Here is a 21367-nt window from a genome sequence, read left to right as displayed (position 1 = left end):
TAAGGAATGTTGTTTAACTCTTGAAACAAGGTTTACCTTTTAAACTGGTCCATCTAAGTTGATACTATAAATCTCCACTGAAAACAGGACTGCAAAATTTTGCAGTCATTGACAGGTCAGGGAGTGTGACGAGCTTTTCAAAACTATTAATACAGACATGGTATATGTGTTGTGACAGAAGTACCTTCCACTGCACTTCTTTCCTCCCTCTGCCTCCATGTGCTTTCCTTTCCTGAGCAGGTTTGTAAGATGCCATGACAGAGGCTGCACTTCTATGCTGTGCTTGCACCAAAAGAATTTCCTGACTAATTATGTAGCTTTTTCAAATCCTTTTCTTAAAGGAATTGAGGATTTCTGTGTCGTCTATCTGCTGTGCCCTCTCCTTTGCCAAAAGCCGTGAAGCCGTGGCCCAGTTTCAGCCAAACTTCAAAAAGCATGATCTTCAAGGTTTTTTTTTTATTATTTTTATTTTTTTTTTAAATTAGATGGCTGGGTGAAGAAGACCCAAACAAGTGCTTCCTGCTGCAAAGCAGTGGACAGGACTCACCTATGAACCTTCCATTTTGCAGCAGCATTATCAGGTATTTTGAAGGAGAGCATGCACCAGGAGACAAAAGACAGAAGGTCAACGCTGGGTGGAAGTTTCCACAGCTGATATGTTAAACAGTGCACTGGCATCTCTGGCCAGGGACTTCCCAGGGAAATGGTGTCACATAAAAGGGTATGAGTCTGATGCATGGCTGAGGGAGGCCCTCCTGTTGAGTCATGAGGTTCAGAAAGGACTCCCTTGCTTTCTAAACTCGTGTTGGAGAGGGGTCTGGGTGCGGCTAGGTCCAGTCTTAGTCTCAGACTTGGTCAGCGGTCTAAAGAATTATGTGTGTAGCCACTTATCAGAGTCAACATTTGCCTGTCAGAGCCCCATAAAGGACTTTCTCTGACACAGTTTCACAAAGTTGAAAAAGATAGGTAATTTAAGATGACAGATATAAAAAGTTCAGAATTGCCATTGATAAATGCACTTACTGCAGTAGCACTAATATATGATGATAGTGCTAGCAAAATCCTGTCCTGGGTGTTCTTCACCAAAAGGTGAAGGCGTAATGCTTACCAAGAAGGCATCCCTGTCTTGGGTGGAGGAGAAGGAGCACAACCTGTCGACTGCCTCTTCGGGGTCTTCAATCTCTTCTCTCCCTCCCCGGGGGTATGTTCCTCAATATGCTTTATACCTTAGCTGTTCCTCTCCCTGGGGTGACATTTAACATGATTTGGGTAGACGGTCGAGTACTGTAGTCATGTATGTTTAGCATGTAATTCTTTAAGCTCATTATCATATTCAGGGATGTCAACTGTAATATTCATTTCACAGATAATCAAGCAAATTGTCTCATTCTGGGCACTGTGGCCTTCAAGATTCTGTGATGAAACCATCAAACATCCACAATGCTTGCACAAGAGATAAGCAGACACTAGTGTTTTTAACATCTTTTATGTTGAATTCTCACAAGTGGTCATGGCAGCAAGCCTGTCAGAGTTCAGGAAGCATCTGGATGATGCTCTTAGTCATATGATTTAATTTTAGCGAGTCTTTTTAGGAGCAGAGAGTTGGACTTGATGATCCTTATGAGTCCCTTCCAACATGAAGTATTCTATGATTTCACTTCCTTTAGAGTAGTAATAATACAGTGCAGCAAGCTGAGCTCTTTTCAGATGAGGATGTATTTTAGCAAATTATTTTTCCTCTCCTGTGCAAGCACTAGGCATCTTGGTAGCAAGAAATTTGGCATAACTCCTCCCTTTAGAAAAAAAAAAAAAAAAAAAGCATGCAGTCCTCCCTCTACAGGGGGAACGAATACCTGTACTAATATTCTGTACAGCAGGCAACGCTGCTTTTACTGGTACAACAGGAAAAAAAAAAAGCGAGAACTTGTAGAAACAGTAAGAAAGTAATTCCCAGTGTGTGAGAGGCTGTATAAGATGACTGCTGAAAGTTGCTTCAGTTGCTTCAACTGTTTATTGGTGGTGGTTTTGAATACTGCTGAGGCTTTTTGTGGGAGCAAAGGAAACCTCTTCCGTGATTCCCTGAGTCAGTGTGTGGTGATGCCGAGTGGCTGTTGCGCTGCTGGAAGGTGACCAGGCAGTGAGATGCAGTCCCCCTGTAGCCCTTGTGTTCCCTGTGGCCAGAGACGCTGCAGCAGGATTCTGGCAGTTTCCAGGCATAGAAAGTGGGTCACGACTAACTTGTGGAAGTACCAGTAAGCCACAGTAGTAGTAGTAGTAGGCAGTCGTGCTGCTGGGCATCCTGCTTTCCAGGTGAGATGCTGAAACAAAGCCTGACCATTTTTGTTTATAAGAGGTTTAGCTTAACTTCATTACCAAATTCTACTTTGGGCTAATTTCTCCTAATAATAGTTACAGCATTTAAATATATTAGTGGTGTGGTCTACTTCAGAGGTAGTTAAAGTGACAATTAAAGCATTTTTTGCAGTAACGAGGCTGCCTTTGGGTTTTTTGGATGCAGGAAAACAAATAATCTTCACAGAATTTGTGCAGAATGTGCAGGTACAGAGCACATCTTTGAATCCACTTTTGTGAGGTTACAAAATAAACCTACGGAATAGCTTGAACAGACCTGTTCCTGGTATTTCTGAAGGAATATTTTAATCAATCATCCATGCCTCTGTGTCAGATGTTAGATACATAAAGCATGGATTCTTTTTTTACTAATAAAATTCAACTCTTTTTTGCCTTTGTTTCAGAAAGACTCATGTACTAGACCAGGCCAATATAAAGGAGCCTTCCTGGGCAGAGTGGATTCTGACACTCAGTCCATTGTCTCCAAAAGCTGGTTTTGGAGACCTAAAATCTTGTGAAGATGCAGTATGTTCAGGAGCAAGGCAAATGAACTGCAGGCACTTTTAGAAAATAATGTAAGACTTCTTAAAAATTATTTATGGACTATTATAATGTATTGTGGCACTGTGTCAGTGTGAAACCTAATCTATAGACTTCCACTTTCCCCCTCAATTGCATCATGTTTTGGACTCTGTCTTGCTTAAAGCTAGGTACAAAGGTAAAAAAAGCTAAAAGAATCACAACATTATTTAACTTTGGTTTTAGGTAGACTGTGATTTTTACTGTAATTTCACCATAGAGTTGTGTTTGTGTAGTCACCCTAGATGATAAGTTCAGCATGCAGACAGAAGTGCACTTAAAAGCTGTTTTAGGCTTCTGCCAATGTGAATGTAGGTAGGAGTCTTTGTTCCAATTACATGTGCAGTACTGTCGTTACATGTCCAAAAAAAAGGTTTTTTTTTTCCTTTTGCAAGGCAGCAGAGACAGCTATTGGTATAAACTTCTGGGTGTGCTGAAAACTGACACCACTTTCAAGTTTTCTATGCCTTTTTTAGATCAGAATTTGGTTACTGATCATGTAGTTTCATAAAAGTCATAGTTGTGCATGTCTGGAAGTTGAAACATGGTATATTTGATTCAATTATCAATAATTGTTTTAAGAGTTAACTAAAGAAAAATTTGAACACCTTCCAAAGCTGACTTACTTTCATTGGAATAGCACATACAGTAACGATCCCTAGTCTCCTCACAGATCAGCATCAGCCGTTTGAAGTATGTGCATTTCATCGAAGTTTTAATGCCAAGAGACATCTGAAGTGTCTAGTAGAGCAAAAGGAGTTTCTTCCACCTTGCAAAGAGACACCTGTGAACTGCCAGTACAGGAGACAAGAGTTTACTGCAAGCATAAGTGAATTCTGTTTTCATCAGTATAAAACAGTACAAATGTTGAACACTTATTCTTAAGGATGAAGGACAAATTTCATTCATTTACATGAAAAGCTTTACTTTTTGGGGGGGGGGGGGGAATTTTTCTTCCTAGAAATAATGTACTATTAGTGTAGTGAACAGAATACTTGACCTTTTAACTTAAGCACTTTTCATGGGCTTTCACTATTGCTCTACAGCATTTGTGAAAAGGTAATTTAAAAAAAAACAAATTAGTATGTCAACTTTCAGAAAGCTAGATATGGTTTTGCTTCAAGATTGGTTGGGTTGTCCTGTCTCTCTCCCCCCCCCAACACTCAAGATGTAGAAAAACCTTAAACATGAAGCTGAGACAGCCCAAGCTGAAATAGCAGTATTTCAGGGGTAAGTAAGTTGTGTTTCATGCAGAATGTATGTTTAACAGGATGCAGAACTAGATAAAGAAATGCCAAGTGTTGTGCCTTACAGAGATGGCTGTCCCACTCAAGAACAGTCACTCTAGAACACTGGTCAACTAAAGCAGGGATGCTTGCAGGCAATCATTTTCTGAAGACAAGTCTGCTTGTAGTGTTACAAGGCTGTTTCAGTTTGACAAGCACAGGACTAAGTCATTTAGGATCCAATTTTAACCTTCTACTGGCAAAAAAACCCCAAAAAACGACTAATTATGATTTCCTTAAGTTAGGAACGGCAGTACTAGAATTAAGCTAAAGGAGGGCAATGCTTTGAAATCAAAAGCAGAGGGGTTTTGTTTTTCTTTTGTAACTGGAAAATAGCCATGGTCTAGTTGAATAAACTAGACCCTCTCTACCAGTATAGAGGTGGTGTGCAGACTCGGGGCGGGGGGGGGGGGGGGGGCGGAAATTGTCTCTGTATCTAAGAAATGGGTTATTGTATTGGGTTCACATGGCAAGGTTTTGGTAGTGGTGGGACTACAGGGGTGGCTTCTGTGAGAAGCTGCTAGAAACTTCCCCCATGTCCGATAAAGCCAGTTCCAGCCGGCTCCAAGATGGACCCACTGCTGGCCAAGGCCAAGCCCATCAGCCATAGTGGTAGTGCTGCTGGGATAACAGAGTTGGGGGGGGGGGGGGAAACAAACTCCAAAAACCTGCTGTGGAAACAGTAGTGGAGAGAGGAGTGAGATGTGAAACAGCTCTGCAGACACGAAGGTCAGTGATGAAAGAGGAGGTGGTCCAGGCATAGGAGAAGACCATGGTGAGGCAGGCTGTCCCCCTGCAGCCCATGGAGGTTGCTGGTGGAGCAGATACCCAACTGCAGCCCGTGGAGGCCCCCATGCCAGAGCAGGTGGATGCCCAAAGGAGGCTGTGACCCTGTGGGACACCCGTGCTGGGGCAGGCTCCTGGCAGGACCTGTGGCCCTGTGGAGAGAGGACCCCACGCTGGAACAGGTTTGCTGGCAGGACTTGTGATCCCATGGGGGACCTACACTAGAGCAGTCTGGTCCTGCAGGACTGCACTCCATGGGAGGGACCCACACTGGAGCAGTTTGTGAAGAACTGCAGCCTGTGGGAAGGGCTCACGCTGGAGAAGTTCATGGAGGGCTGTCTCCCATGGGAGGGACCCTGTGCTGGAGCAGGGGGCAGAGTGTGAAGAGTCCTCCCCCAAGAAAGAAGGAGTAGCAGAGACATGGAGTAATGAACTGACTGCAACCCCCATTCCCCATCCCCCTGTACCACTGGGGAGAAGGAGGGAGAGAAAGGGAGTAAAATTAAGCCCAGGAAGAAGGGAAGGTGTTTTTAAGATTTAGTTTTTATTTCTCATGGCACACATTAATTTTCCCTGTCCAGCTGAGGAGGGCAGCAATCGAGTGGCTTTGGTGGGCACCTGGCATCCAGCCAGGGTCAACCCACCACGGTGCTACTGGAGCAGAGCCTGACTTTCTCATAACACTACCAGTGGGGTGTTAGTGTCTTAGCCTCTGGTAACACAGGACTCCAGAGCCAGCATTCTGCCAGCAGCAGGTGACTCCAGGGAAGCTCCCTCCTGTAAATACCACTTGCCCTGCAGCAGACTCCAGCTCTCTGGTAAGTCTAACTTTATTACTTATAACACTTGGTGAGGTGGGGCAGGGACCAACCTCTCCTCTGTGTGTGGTTGCTGCTGCCAGGAACCAGTACAATGTCACCCTTGGAGGCAGGGCATACCATACTACAACAGGGGTCAACTCATAAATAACCCTCGCATTTCCACTACAAATGAATTATATATAAGGTGGGTGTTAAATGCAGCAAACATACTGAGTAATATGTATGTACAATTTATTTAAAAGACTTTAACATACATATAAAAATCCCTCACTATTTATACAGTCTAAGTTCTAGCAACATATACAAATACTGAGCAACTACAATACATGCTGAGGTAAGAACATACATTCTGGGAGAATACTCAGGCCAAACAAGATTGAAATACATTTTATATCCATATATCTTCACATGTAAGAGAGACCCATTAAATGTACCTCTGCTTGTGTTGTGCACAGCAGATGCTGATTTTTAAGTGTGTCATGCAACTTACAATTGGGAATCAATGTTCAACAGGTCATAGCACACATTTTTAAACCCAACCGTTACATGTTCAACCTTCTCTTCTTAGTCCTACCAAGTAACATGTTCAAAGTTGAAAGCAGGGAGCAAAGCTTGGGACCAATTTCTTTCAGAAAAGGGACTTAAATTCTTAAAAGCAACCATTCCAGTCAACAGCTCATGCTGCTCAGATAATGACTCTGCATTACTGGTGCTTAAAAATAACCCACTGTAGAGAAACTGTTTAATTCTTATCCCATCTTATCCTACAGTATATCCACAGTGCTACCATACCTGGCCTACACTAAAAAATTAAATCCAAGCGAGTTAATTTTACTGACTTGAACACATCCATATCTTTTTATGATAGATTAATTTAATTTTTTAACTGGTACAGTTTGAGAATGCAGAGGTTTCTTAACTTGGCTGGAATAAATATGTCACGTCTTGGTGCAAACAAATAACCTCCTGCCCCTTTCAAATAAAATCAGCTCAGATAATTTTGAAGTCATAGTTGCTGCTGATGGATAAGAACACTTACCTGTTTAAGCAAAACTACAAAGGTTGCAGACTAGCTTTATCAAGCAGAAACAGTTGCAATAAAAAACAATAGAACTATAGGCAGGAATTTCTTTTTCTTGAATGGGTCTTATATACCACCCTTACTTACATTCACATTTAGGCTTAGATACCCAATTCTAAAAAAATAATTAATTATAATTCTCAGCGAATGAGATTGAATGATCAAAAAATTGTAGAGTTGGGCTTTAAGGTAGCACAGAGTATGTAAGAACACATTCTAGATGTTGAACAGACCATGAGTAAGCCTGGAGTATTGAGTTTTATATATAGCCTCTGTGCAAACAACTTTTTAAGTGTTAAATTAGGATACCATACTGGTATAAAGACATGGTGGCAGCCCTCTTGAACAGTATTTTAGTTTCGATTTGGATGTTCTCCACTTACTTAGACTAAGGACCCCGGGCAATAAACAAGGCTGAAATGAGTTACATCACAGAAACAAACAGTAACCACTGAAGTCCGTAAAACTGGGCTAATGTGTCGGTAGGGGCTTTCACATGTATAAATTAATTCAGCATCCTCCCAACAGTGCTGTTACCACAAAAATAAAGCATTTTTGTTGTGGGGTTTTTCTCCTACTTAGGTTAAAAAGCTGTGCTTTGTTTCTAACAATATAAAAAATGGCAAATATGACATCCAAATTGTTTTCATTTCATGATTACCTAGCTAAAACTAGCCTATGTTAGCTCAAATAGAAGACTGACTGCAATGTTTTCATAGCAGAGAACACTGGAACATTCAAAGGATACAACTTTCATTAAATGCTTCTGAAATGGACATGCTTTGGAACAGTACTGGTTCTCTTGCAAAGGTTTTGGAATCTTTTATACTTCTAATATGAACAATTGCAAGAAAAGCCCTAAGGCTAAAGTTTTTCAATTGTGCTAAAATGTACCATATGTGCTAAATGCATGTATAACACAAACTGTGCGCCATTAGAATATTTGTGTGCTTCCTTAAGCACTCATGAAGGTATATACATAGCTTGCTTTGTATATGCTCACATCTTAACACACAACAATAGATACCCTGGGGGGAATCAGGGCAGGGGGACAGGGAGAACCTTTCTGAATTCAGTCACCTCCAACACCTGGATGCTTCTTGCACACTGACCATCAGGGAAGTCTGACCTTGAGGCAGACGCTATTCAGCGCAGCCTTCGCTTAGTAGGGGGAAAAAATGTAAAAGTAGTTACTGTGTAGTTTGCTTGTATGACTTTGTGCCTCCTGGATCCCTAGGAAGAACAGGACTGAGTGGCTTAGGGAGATGAGGCAGAAAACAGAGTGTACAGACAATGGATTCTAGTTCTGGAAGGCTAACAAAAATGGTGGGAAACTTCTGAGGAACACACAGCTGATGATTCCTAATGCTGTGAACAAAAGCTGAAATAATGCAATTTAGAATCAAAACTATTTTACGCCATGAAGTGAATGGGATTTTTGCCATCAGTCCTGACAGTAGTTTTTAAAGTCCAAAGTTGTGCAGGCATTTTATAGAGTGTAAAATTAATTTTAGAAGCTATAGTGCTTACATATAGATGTTAGAAAGTTAGGAGCTTGGAGGTTGTTTGGTTCCCCCCCCCCGCCCAGAAATAGTACCATTAGCGAGAAATTACTGGCTTTCATACTTTAAACTGTTTCTCCCAATTTAGCATTCACATCTATGAATTACTGAAGCTAATCTTGAACAGTTCTTCTCTCATGTCTGACAGACAATTGTACAGTAGTAATAAAAACGTCCACAGTTTTGCAGGAAACAAGCTGTAATTACATATACAGCTTAAGGAAAGGCAGAATTACTGGTTTCCCAGACCAATACCACATCTTTTGGTTGAACATCATATTATTTAAGACTAACAATATCAAAACAACGCGATTAAAAAATGAAACTGTCAGCTTCGTGGAAGTGGCTTTTAAAAAGCAAGCCATTATTCTACCTTACTCGTGAGCTAACTCAGTTCATCCTTACTCCCAGCAGAATGGGCCACACTCTGTGGTACCTGGTACACGAATTCATCAGTGGCACCTGGCCCCGGCTGCCCCTTTGGTGTGTCATACAGCACCTGTGCTGATGATGCACTGTCTGTCCTAGATAAGAGTTTATTGTAAGTTCCCACCAGTGGAGGAGCTTGATTCCCTGCAGCTTTGAAGGTGGAAATGGAAGGAATGCCAAGAGGGGTGCTGGGATGGTTGGACATGTCCATGATTATTGGAGTTGCATATTCTGGTCCAGTTATAGGTAGTGGTTCAGCATAAGCATGGTAAACTTCTTGTATGGGTGAATTGTAAGGGTCCAAATCGGCGTAACTTGCTTCTTTCCCTTCCTCTGGCTTAAAGGTTGATCTCTGATGAAGTGTGCCAACAATTCCCCCTACCAGTGGCTGAGCGTACTCTGTGTCGCAAGCCCCAACAAAACAAAAATAAAAACACACTTAATGGAAGTCATTTACAGTGACATCACATTAAATACCACCTGTCAATAGTGACACAGGAATTATTATCTTAGATCAAACCAGTGGTCTGTCTCTGCCATTGCTTTGGAAAAAGAAGTCATTTCCACCCAATAGTTAAAGCCATTGGGATAGCTACAACATCCTGACTTCTCAGGTTTATACTTCCTCCCTTGTGAGCTGTGACTTCCCATGCTGTAAATCTGCCTCAAAACAAAGTTATTTTTATGTGCTTCCCTGCAAAATTAGAATTAAATGAAATTATCCTAGCCTGGCTTTGGATAAAGCAGCCCTTGGGGTGGAGGGTTTGTCATCTGAGGGGGGAAGCCTGCAGGTGGTCAGCTGAGATGATTTAGTTCAACAGATAATCTGAGTTACAAAAGCCAGAGGTGAGAAACCTAGCTAGCTGGGTAAAAACAAGCAAGCAGCCAAAAAGAGGTAAGTAATTCTTCCTGTTGTGAAGCTGTAATTCCTGCGCGTCTGCATATTTCTGCCATCAGCATGTAAGCACAGAACCAAAGGCACAGTCAGTCATCTTCCTCTAATGACTGGTTCACCAAGGAAAGGGCATATGCCGCTATCAGTAACACCTCCTTTTCTAAATCAAAACAATGATTTAATCCATACTATCAGTGTAGGGAACCAAGTACACATTTCACATTTGTGCGTAAAGGTAATGGGATGAAGTTATTTTTAGTGCATGAAAACATGAACAAAAAAAAAATCTTTCAACCCTTTATGGGGTTTAACAACAAGTACAAGTGAAGACACTTTCAGTTATTGCATTAGCTTGGGAAAAGTGTCTATCCACAGCACATCAAGTCAACATACTTTTATGATGCACCAAGAACAGATCTGAAGAAGCTTGGATTTTAAGAAATGCACTTACCAACAGAACTATTCTTTTCTCCTCTCTTCCCCAAAACAAACAGGAAATAATTAAATGTAGCCAAATTCCTGACATTTTAAATCCATATTATATATATTACATAGCCCTCAAAACCAATAAAATGTACCTGCAGACTCTGTTTGCAGCATTGTTGGGACTTCTCTTGGTCTTAGGTGACCAATTTCACTGCTGCTGTAGCGTACAGGAGTTTCTTCATGTTCTGCTGATTTTGTTGGGAGAAACTGCTTCATTCCTTTCCACCACCCTTCACATGGATTTAAAAACAAACACACACCTCCTAAGACTGCACATATACCGGGGTTTAAGCTACTAAAATATTTTTACACCACAGCTTGTATTTTGTAGTAGCAGGTAAACACCTCAATTATCAGTATTTGCATGACCCTAAGGTTACAAGATGTTTTAGTATTTTCTGGCAGACTGAAGATTCAGAAACAGAAGATTCACCCAATCAACTCACCTGACTTCTCCCCCCCTTCAAACACCAGCAGAACTTCTGCAGTCTAGTGACTCTATCCCTGAATGTCCATTAGCAGCAGCGCTGGGGCTACTTATCACATTAATAAACTCAAAAAATACAACACAGAAAATACTGAGAAGTCAGCCATGATTCCAATTTGTAAATCGAGTATTTACACAAAATTTGAGACAACCTCAGTTAATAACCTAAGAGTACATTTAATGAATGTGGTTTCTGGCTGTTAATGTCATGTTTCTAACTCACATTGCTGAAAAAGGCTGATCAGTGAATATTTGCAAAAAACCTGAATAAAGAGGATTTCTAACGTCAGTGGAGATGACAAGGAGTGACTGTGGTAGGGAGGGTTGGTTTTGTCACATTCCTGCCCTCCCTTCCCCAGTAGCCAGAGCCACTCTAGTTTTGCTGCCCATTAACCTATTTCATCCCCACTGTAAGAGACCATCCTGTAGGAGATTCAAAACCACAGAACACTGTTAACAAAATCTGAGGTAGCCTGTGGGAGGGGACAGGCAGAGGTTCCACAGAGAAGTGTAGCAACATTATTTTCATACTGCATTGTGCAAAACTTCCTTTTAAAAAAGATCTACATACTGAATGTTTAAATTTAAGCAAACAGGAAAAAAAAAACCTAGGCATGTCCATCACTGACCATTAAATACAGAATATTTTGAATCTAACATTCTAAGCCAACCATGCTGTGACCTACTGGAAATGGACAGGCAGTTAATAAAAATAAGGTTGTTAAAAGGTTTCTTGTCTAAAGGATAAGGCATACTTAAAACTGCCAGTGAGCAAACACACAGGTGGAAATTTTCAACATGAAGACAGAGAAGCGAAGCACGGTCATACTGACAGTACAAACCAGCTGCTGCACCAGCCCTTTATTCTGTAGCAGAAGCATTTTCAGGACACTTGCAATGCGCTGATCAGACTGTCTGATCTTAAGTTAATGGGGCACAAGACCGTAGGATCGAAAATGTGCCTAAAAGGGGCTGCAAAGAATCCCACATGCTTACTAGAGCAATGAAGAGACACAAAATTGAGTGACCTTGTACACTAGGATGAGCAATTTTTCTAGGACAAAAGAAGTACCAAATATTTGATTATCAAATGTATAAAGACATTCCTCATAAATTATTCCCCCCCCATGTTGTATAATTAAGAGGTTTTATACTTTACTAAAAAAAAACAACCAAAAACTGGAGCTGTAACAGCTAACAGGAAACAAGGCATTTTCTATTTCTGAAAATAATTCAGAAAATGAAGCAATTAAGTCTGTCCAGAAAAGAAATTCAGTGTTCACTATGCCTACATCAGCATTAGAGAAGCTTCCGCTAGTGGAAATCGTCCATGTTCCTGCATCTGAAACACACATCAAACCAAAAATGCCAAGTAAGGGATTTCATAAAACCATTTTGTTACCTGCACGATCCCAGTAAGGTAGATCGTAAGTGCCCTCAGTTTTTTTCTTGCTGTAAAAAAAGAAACAAAACAAAAAAAGGTATTTTAGGTAGTCTGTTTATCAAACGATGCATTAATGCTCAGCAACTACCACCTTGACTGTAACTGGTCCTCAAATTCAAAGTAAAAGCACCAGTAACCTGGCTTGCCATCACCAGTCTACTGCTACTGGAGAAACCAGTTTTCAGTAAAAGCACTTCTAATGAAAATAGTTACAAAAAGCTGTTTTCACTGTGCTCGCTATTCAAGTCAACATTGTCTCACAGAGAATACAACTCCGAAAATTCCGCAAATGTGGACCATGTAGTTCCCATAGCAATACATGCAGCATTCCCTTCCCACACACCAGGCTAACATTCATTTAAAGTACTTTCATTAATCTATTCATTTACCGGTTTCTCCAATGCCACGCACAAACTAAGATAAGAATCAGAGTAGTGAAGACCATCACCAGCACTGGAACCAGAACTGCTGTCAATGCCACATCTGAAAGCCATTAAATTAAGTGGTGTCAGACAGAAGAGCCTCTCATCAAGCAGTTTGTAGTTTGAAAATGACTTGGGTAAAGCACATAGTTTTCATCTATAGTGTCTATCACACCTGATCCCCCAGCTAAGCTGCTCTGCTGGATGCTCCCACACTGTAAACAGCCATTACCATCTAGCTCTTCTACATATATTCACAGCAGGTATTTTTGCAAGGTTTTTAATCTAAATCAAAAGATTTGTTTTCATCTAAGTTTTCTGTTAGAACAATGCATTTTATTATTAGCAGGAAAAATCAAAAGAGCCCGGGAATACACAAGTATGATATGTGAACCTCCTATAAGAAGAAAATACTACAGTACCTTAACAGTTAATCACAATCAGCCTACACTGGGTCTGCATGTGACAGGAGGCCATCCTGCCCCTGCCATCCAAAGGACACTTCACCAATGCCTGTATCTGCAGTGATCTTGCTCCCTTTTCTGACAATTTTCTTTGATAAACAAAATGATGATGCCAAATGATGGGTTTTTTTTCAAATTTCATGCCAACATGACTGGTCCATAAAAGATTAGCTATGTCAAAAGTGTTTTGTCCTAAGAAATTATCAAATTAAATAACAAGGTAGTTACATCTGATTAATTCTGAAGGGGAGGTCCAAGTTGCAGCTTTCTCCTTCTGCCAAACTCTGTTCCGTAATTGAAAGCTGAACTCCATTTAAGCAAGTTTTGAAAGACAGAACTTACAGAGACTTGGAAGACTGGTTTTGTTTCTGCATGCAGTATGCAACTGTACATTTTTTAGCATATAATTTTATCATATACATTTAATAACTGGTAAATATTAAAAATATTGATAATTTGCAATAATATATTAAATCTTGAGAAAATTTACACTTAATATATGCCAAAGTACAGTAAGGAGTTCCCAAACACTCCTATTGCTTAACTGTGCATACCTTTGGTTACACTTGGAGTCACTGTGGTGTTTTTTATTTCAGGTGTGAAAGTTGTTTTATCTGTCTGCAATGAAGTCTTCACTGAATGAATGAAGTCATCACTGAAGTCATCATTCTTGTTCTGAGGTGGTGGTGGCATGGTGATTTTAGGAGCACGGCCTTTAGAAGAAAAGAATTTATAAAAAAAGGTTTTTAAAGTGCTAGTTTTCCATGCTTCCTTTTCAGGAGAAGACAGCTGGAACAGTTTGCTCTAAAGCTTTTGTTCATGTTATATAATGAGGAAAAAAACCCCCATGAATCAATAACATGGAAAGCAAGTCACTGATATCTTTTGAAACAGTTATTTTCTAATTTACCCTCTTTATGCCTAAACTAGATATCTTCCAGGTTAAGTGTAGTAACTCTGGAAGAAATTTGGAAGTATGAGTTACAGAAGCATTATGCAGCTAAGAAGTATTTTTTTTCTCATTGTCGTGGTTTAGCCCCAGCCGGCAGTTAAGCACCACGCAGCGACTCGCTCACTCCTCCCCCCTCAAGGGGATGGGGAGGGGAATGGGAAAACAAACTCATGGCTTGAGATAAAGACAGTTTAATAGTGTAACAAAGGAAGAGAAAATAATACTAATACTACTACTAATAATACAAGTGATGCACAAATGCAATTGCTCACCACATGCAAAAGGCAAATAAAACAACCTGATGCCCAGTCTGTTTCCGAGCAGTGACTCTACTGCCCAACTCGCTTCCCCAGTTATATATGAAGCATGACGCTATATATTAGGGAATATCCCTTTGGCCAATCTCGGTCAGCTGTCCTGGCTGTGTCCCCTCCCAGTTTCTCGTGCACCTGGCAAGGCGTGAGAAGCTGAAAGGTCCTTGACTTAGTGTAGGCACTGGAACTACGTAGCAACAACTAAAAGCATCAGTGTGTTATCAACATTATTCTCATACTAAATCTGAAACACCGCACTATACCAGCTACTAGAAAGAATATTAACTCTTAAGTTGAAACCAGGACAGTATCCACGCCTTATTCCATACCATCTATGTCATGCCCAGCTCTTATACTTCCCAATACATTCCAATTAATCACCATCACTTTTCCTGTCTTTTGACAGTACAGTCTTTTTACTGTACATGCAGGTATCACTCCCTTAGTCTATGGCCTTCCTTCTAAATCCCTCAAAAATGTTCATTGAGTTCATTTAATCCATGACTTTGGGCTTCATCTGCCGCAACAGTCTCTCAGGGCAGGAGCAATGGTGTGTACTGTTGGATTGTTCCATGCTGCATCCGGAGCTCATGGCTGGCGTATCTGGCATGGTCCAGTCTCATGGCCTGCAGGTTAAAGGTGTCACTCTCAAGGAAGCTGATGGGCGCTTGTTGCTGTAGCCAGTTCTGGTTTCATCATCACTGCACCTTGCACATTTTCATCATAATCTGGGTGATTCTTACTGTAATACTCCTATTATGGCATTCAGCAGTCAAAGTAGAGATGGCATGCATTATTATTAACAATTCACATCATACAATTTAATTTATTGCCTATTCTCACCCAAAATTACTTCCTCATCTTTCTGCATCACCCACCAAGCACACTCAGGTCCTCGAGTAAAAGCAATGCCACAGATGGGTGGCTTTTCTCATTCAGCAATGTCTAAAGCCAGCTGGATGGCTTTCACCTCTGCAAACTGGCTCGATTCACCTTCTCCTTCAGCAGCTTCTGCGACTTGTCATGCAGGACTCCATAGGGCAGCCTTCCACCTCTGATGCTTTCCCACGATGCGACAGGACCCGTCAGTGAACAGGACACATTGCTTCTCATTGTCTGGCAGTTTATCATGCAGCGGGGCCCCTTCAGCACGTGTCACCTCCTCCTCTGGCGATACTCCGAAATCTTTGCCTTCTGGCCAGTCCGTGATCACTTCCAAGATTCCTGGATGACCGGGGTCTCCTATTGGAGCCCGCTGCGTGATCAGTGCGACACGCTTACTCCACGTAGCATCCACTGTGTGGTGTGTAGAGGCGACCCTCCCTTTGAACCTCCAGCCCAGCACCGGCAGGTGGGGTGCCAGGAGGAGCTGTGCTTCAGCACCAATCACTTCCAAAGCAGCTTGAACCCCTTCACGTGCTGCCAGTTGGAGCGTAGCGGCCTTGGATCCTCAGTATTCTCAACCTCAAGTCTTCCCTGGTACTTTCTGCCAGGGACTCCAGCTAGGGCCATTCTCCCCGGCTACAGTGTAGAGCACGGTCTTTACATCTGCTCCTGCCTGGACTGGCCCAAGGGCTACTGCACGGACTATTTCCTGTTTAATTTGTTCAAAGGCTTGTCGTTGCTCAGGGCCCCGTTTGAAATCGTTCTGCTTCCAGGTCACCTGATAGAGAGGGCTTACAATCAGACTGTACTTTGAGACACGCATCCTCCAGAATCCCACAACACCCAAGAAAGCTTGTGTTTCCTTTTTGCGAGTCGGTGGAGACAGGGCTGCTATTTTGTTGATCACATCCACTGGGATCTGTCGACACCAATCTTGCCATTCTTTTCCTAAAAACTGAATCTCCTGTGCAGGTCCCTTGACCTTACTTAGATTTATGGCAAAACCGGCTTTCAGAAGGATTTGGACTATTTTCTTCCCTTTCTCAGAAACAACTTCTGCTGTCTTGCCCCATATAACGATGTCATCAATGTATCGCACATGCTCCAGAGCTTCACCCTGTTCCAGTGCGGATCAGTCCATGGCAAATGGTGGGGCTGTTTCCGCCCCGGGGCAGTCGATTCCAGGTGTACTGGGTGCCCCTCCAAGTGAAAGCAAACTGTGGCCTGCGCTCTGCCACCGAAGGGATTGAGAAAAATGCATTCACGATATCAATTGTGGCATAGCGCTTGGCTGCCTTTGACTCCAGTTTGTATTGAAGTTCTAGCATGTCCGGCATGGCAGCGCTCAGCGGTGGCATGACTTCATTCAGGCCACGACAGTCTACCGTCAGTCTCCACTCCCCATTCCGCACTGGCCACAGGGGAGTGTTAAAGGGTGAGCGGGTTCTGCTAATCACTCCCTGGCTCTCCAGCTGACGAATCAGCTTATGGATGGGAGTTGGGGAGTCTCGGTTGGTGTGATATTGCCGCCGGTGCACCCTCGGGGTAGCGATTGGCACCTGTTGTTCTTGGACCCTCAGTAACCCCACACCAGAAGGGTCCTCTGAGAGACTGGGCAAGGTAGACAGCTGTTCAGTTTCCTCTGTCTCCAAGGCAGCTATGCCAAGAGCCCACCGGTACCTTTTGGGTCCCTGAAATAGCCTCTCTGGAGGCAGTCTGTGCCCGGGATGCAGGGAGCCTCTGGGCCAGTCACAATGCAGGGCTTTTGCCACTCATTCCCAGTTAGACTCACTTTGGCCTCCAGTACAGTCAGCTGTTGGGATGCCCCTGTCACTCCAGAGATACAGGTGGGTTCTGCCCCTTCATGGCTGGATGGCATTAGGGTACACTGTGCAGCGGTGTCCACTAGAGCCTTACACTCCTGTGGATCTGACGTGCCAGGCCATTGAATGCACACAGTCCAGTAGAACTGGTTGTCTCTAATCGTGGTCATTGTATTCATTACTCACTTCTTGCAAAAATGATTTAGCAGTCCCTTCAAGAGGATTATAAGTATGATCAGACCTTCCACTCTCTCTAGGGAACTGCCCACTGGAGCCTGGATCAGCAATTTTCCAGGAAGAACCCCATTTAAAATTGTTTTGCCTTGCAACTCACGTACCCATATGGTCAAGGTAGGTTTTCCATCCCATTTCCTCATGTCCTCTCCATGGTCACGCAGATAAAACCATGGGGTGCCTTGTGGTGTGTACCCTCTATATCCTCTCTCTTGAGCAGAGGAATGCTTACTCTTAATAGCTGAGATACTGGTCCATACAGGGGAATAGCACATATCCTCTTTGAGTTGCAACAGTGGTGTACTCCATACAAACTTCCACCCATGGGTTGTGTGCATTGGACCTCATCTGGACCTGTGGGTAACTGCATGTTGTCCGGGTCATAATAAACCATCTCCCGCATGGCTAATTCCCTCAAGTACTGGATACCTCTCTCTGTGGTGGTCCGCTTGCTTGGATGATGTACATCATCTTTGCTGAAGGGATACCTTTCCCTCACGCCTGACAAGAGTTGCCTCCAGAGGCTGAGGGCTTGTGTCTTTTTCCCAATCACCCTTGTCAATGCCCCCTTCCCTGGACAGAGATCCCAGCTGCTTGGCTTCCCTGCCCTCTAATTCCAGGCTACTGGCCCCATTATCCCAGCATCGGAGCAGCCAGATGACAATGTGCTCGCCTGGACGGCGGCTGAAATCGTTTCTCATGTCTTGCAGCTCACTCAGGGACAGGGACTGGGTGATTACCTCTGGTTCTGCCTCCTCCTCCTGTTCTTGTGATGGTCCTGGTTCATCGTCATCCCCTACTAAGGGAACTGATTTTTTTGTGTATTTCTTCTTATGTACAGGGGTGACTGATGCCGGCACGGGTTGGGTTTTTGGTTCAGCTGCAGTGCCTGTCACCAGGGTTTGAGTAGCCACTGTGCATGTCACGGGGCGGGGGGTATGGAGTAGCCGTGGTGCCAGAATATGATCTCTGCATATTCTTAAATAGTTGTTTAACCCTGAACAAGACCTGAACCACATTCAGAAGACCTAGCAATAGAAGCATGCTGATCTGAACATCCCAAGGGTATTCAACATTCTCAAGAGCTATTGTAACTAGCCTGGGAAGGTGAAGGAACGTGTCTCCCACACACATTGGCTCTCCAAGGAGAAAAAGGAAAAAGTTTAATTATGAATGGCTCCTGAAGTACAGCAATGAAGCTGTCACTGTTGCTCCACTGCCTCCGAAAACAGATTCAGTCACCAAGAACAAATACAAAACTGGTCTGACTGTCAATGATTTTATCATACCATAAGCCATAGTACACCGAACAGCAGAGCAATAACCTTAATCCAATACCCAGAGGTGACTAACCACACATAAACACTGATATACATAAAGTATACACCAGCATATACACCAAATATATACAACTCCGACAAAACTCTGAGAACAAATAAAACAACATTGTGACCAACGGACCAGTGACAATTAAACTAGTGTAATAAATGCTTATAACAAATAACAGCTGGTGGAGCAGGAGAAGCTGAAAGGTCCTTGACTTAGCACAGACACTACAACGACCCAGCAACAACTAAAAGCACCAGTGTGTTATCAACATTGTACTCATACTAAATCCAAAACGTATCACTATACCAGCTACTAGAAAGAAAAATTAACTCTATCTCAGCTGAAACCAGGACACTCATTGAAAATTTTCTGAGAACATAATCTTTGCCAAATTATTTCATTGCTTGTCTTGCACAGTTGAAAGGTTTTCAATTGCCTTACCTATACTAAACTGACAGCCTAGCAATTCTACTTTCATTGCAATTTTCTGGTGCCATTTTAAGGGGTTAATCCTAAAAAAGCGTGCAACAATAGGTGGAATGAAATTATTGCGAACTTCCTGGTACAATTCAGTGTTCCCTTGAAATATCTAGAAAAGAACAAAAAAAAAAAAGAGAGACAAACATTATGTTATACAAATGCAATAGCAACTAAGTAACTACAACCAATTTTGATGTTTTTAGGAAAAATAAGCAGTGTGTAGTCCTGAAAATTCACCCCAGAATGGTGCTGCTGCCTGTGCATCTCCACTCACTCAGCCCTATTAAATATATAACTAAATAAAATAAAGGCAGGCATATGTGTACGTGTACGCATGCAACTACTTACTTCAGAATAAAGGTATGATGTCATATTCTACTGACACTCCCCAGGCAATGCCTGCTGTTAAAGGTGTCTCACATGTTTACGGCACTGAATAATTCCAACTCAGCCCTTTTTGGTATTTTGCACTTTCTCTTCAAATATATACAGCAAGCAGTTGTGACAACACAAAAGCAAGAATTAAGCGGTGCCTTCACACGGCCTAGTAGTTTAAGTATAGTCTGTCCTGTGACTGGGTATGGCATTAAGAGACAAAGTCAAGTATGTGATCACACTGTCCTCTAGTGGTTGCTGTCTGCGAGGGCTGAACGGCAAGCAAAATAAAAGGATTCAAGTTCTGAATGGAAGAGCTCTGAATAGAAGCCAGGCAGTTCTGGAAGAGAAGGGCGCAGACTTTGCATAAAGGATGAGCTCAAGCTCGTCCTTCACTGCTGGTCCTCGCACACAAGGAGCTCATCAAAATTTGACAATAGAGAATGGGTTTGCCTAGTTGAAATTTAAAACCAGTAAGCAGACAGTCACTGTATGATGCAGTGTAACCACACCGACAAATGTACAGCCAACTACAGGTTTTGCACTAAGCTGCTTAAAACAATACAGAAACTAGGCCCAGTACTCCAACCCAGCAAGCTATCTCATCGTCTTTGGGAGGACTGGTTTGCTGTCATGTCTTTGGGTAGGAAATGAACGGTCCCTCCCGATAGTGTACAGCAGTTGGGCTTTGGCTCTGCAAGTGCAGCTCTTGGGTGCTATTGCAACGCAGGTCACCAGAGAGGTGACAGTAAATGAGTAGTGTGTTTGGTTTTAAAGCACTCATACAGATATGACAAATCATACTGGACATACTGCAGAACAGAATTATGGCACTTGCCTGAAAAATAAATATTATAGTGATTTTTCTGCTCACTCACACCACTTGGGAAACAATAAAGCACCTTGCCATTCTTAAGGACAAGCACTGTAGTGTGTAACAGCTGATGTGCCTGCATCAAATGGAGCAGTCAAGAGCTTTTAGCACACTTCTGATCAATGCAGATTGTTTAAGTTTTTGTAACCAAATGACTAGAATTTCCTTACAGGTTTGGAAGAAAACTATTATTCCAGGAAACCATCCATTCAAAAGCCCCCAAACCTCCTAAACAACCCCAGGGACCTTTAAGGGACTCACATCTGGGCTCCCTGACATACATAATGTGTCTCTGCTCTCAAAAGACACACAAGCCCCATTACTATTACTTACGCATAAGAATTTTGGTTTGTCCTTACACAGGCATTAATTGTCTTCATGTTTGAAAGTACTAACTGATCAAATAGACAAAATTCAATTTAGTTAGGCAGGGAAAAATAAATCACTTGGTAATTTAAGTGCAGTACTTCACGTTTGAGTGTATTACTTTTTTTCTGCATCTTAAATTAGTAACCAGCATTTTCATTTTTATGTATCCAAATAACAGTATCAAACTAACTGCTAACCCATTCATGATACTAAAAATCTAGCTAGGCAAACACAAGGTATTTGCCTTCAAAGTGTATAGTCTCTGCTCTTCCCCAGCTCACTGCAGTGCAGCTTCACAAGCACCTGGCTCTCAGTGACACTCGTCCTGCTCTGAACTGAAGTTTATTGTTCTTAAATATACTTAATAGCAATGAATGAAAACATTAAATATGGGAGCAAGAATTGTTAACACTATTATCTTCAAGAAAGATTAACAATAAAGTAGTTCTTTACTCCAGGCTTTTATTAGTCAAACTTTTGATGTCAAGTGTTATGATAGTAACTTGACTTTACCTGCAGGCCAATATTGTTTGTTCATTTAATTTTTTGCACAAAAAGGATTTGCTTCTGAGCTCAGTACAGTGCAAGTTTTTGGACGAGAAATCACTTTCCTGTTTCATTTATTATCAAACTCTCTC

At 42.2% G+C, this 21367-nt stretch overlaps 2 protein-coding genes and 1 long non-coding RNA gene across 6 annotated transcripts in view; 1 reads left to right on the top strand and 2 right to left on the bottom strand.

Annotated features, from left to right (window-relative positions):
- LOC104630080 (cell cycle control protein 50C) overlaps positions 1–5970 on the top strand; it is a 33873-nt gene extending 27903 nt beyond the window's left edge. The window contains exon 9 of the transcript XR_012837764.1: positions 5713–5970. The gene's annotated coding sequence lies outside the window, so the exon portion shown is untranslated. The remainder of the gene's footprint in view (positions 1–5712) is intronic.
- Positions 5971–6038: 68 nt separating this feature from the next.
- Positions 6039–21367, bottom strand: part of DCBLD2 (discoidin, CUB and LCCL domain containing 2) — a 65717-nt gene continuing 50388 nt past the window's right edge. For all 4 annotated transcript variants that reach the window (XM_075766455.1, XM_075766448.1, XM_075766461.1 and 1 more), the window contains 6 exons: positions 19073–19220; positions 13649–13807; positions 12598–12691; positions 12167–12216; positions 10370–10507; positions 6039–9295 (listed from right to left, as the gene is read on the bottom strand). In XM_075766455.1, coding sequence (XP_075622570.1) covers positions 8853–9295; positions 10370–10507; positions 12167–12216; positions 12598–12691; positions 13649–13807; positions 19073–19220 — 1032 coding nt within the window. In that variant the 3' untranslated portion in view covers positions 6039–8852. The remainder of the gene's footprint in view (positions 9296–10369; positions 10508–12166; positions 12217–12597; positions 12692–13648; positions 13808–19072; positions 19221–21367) is intronic.
- LOC142603878 (uncharacterized) lies at positions 15784–18222 on the bottom strand. Its single transcript, XR_012837784.1, has 2 exons — positions 16837–18222; positions 15784–16304 (listed from the first exon to the last, which is right to left on the bottom strand). It is a non-coding gene; the product is annotated as an uncharacterized LOC142603878 (long non-coding RNA).

Source organism: Balearica regulorum, chromosome 1 (assembly GCF_011004875.1).
Source record: "Balearica regulorum gibbericeps isolate bBalReg1 chromosome 1, bBalReg1.pri, whole genome shotgun sequence".
Taxonomy (NCBI): domain Eukaryota; kingdom Metazoa; phylum Chordata; class Aves; order Gruiformes; family Gruidae; genus Balearica; species Balearica regulorum.
Note: the sequence above shows the minus strand (reverse complement) of the source record. Positions and strands in the feature narration are given on the sequence as shown.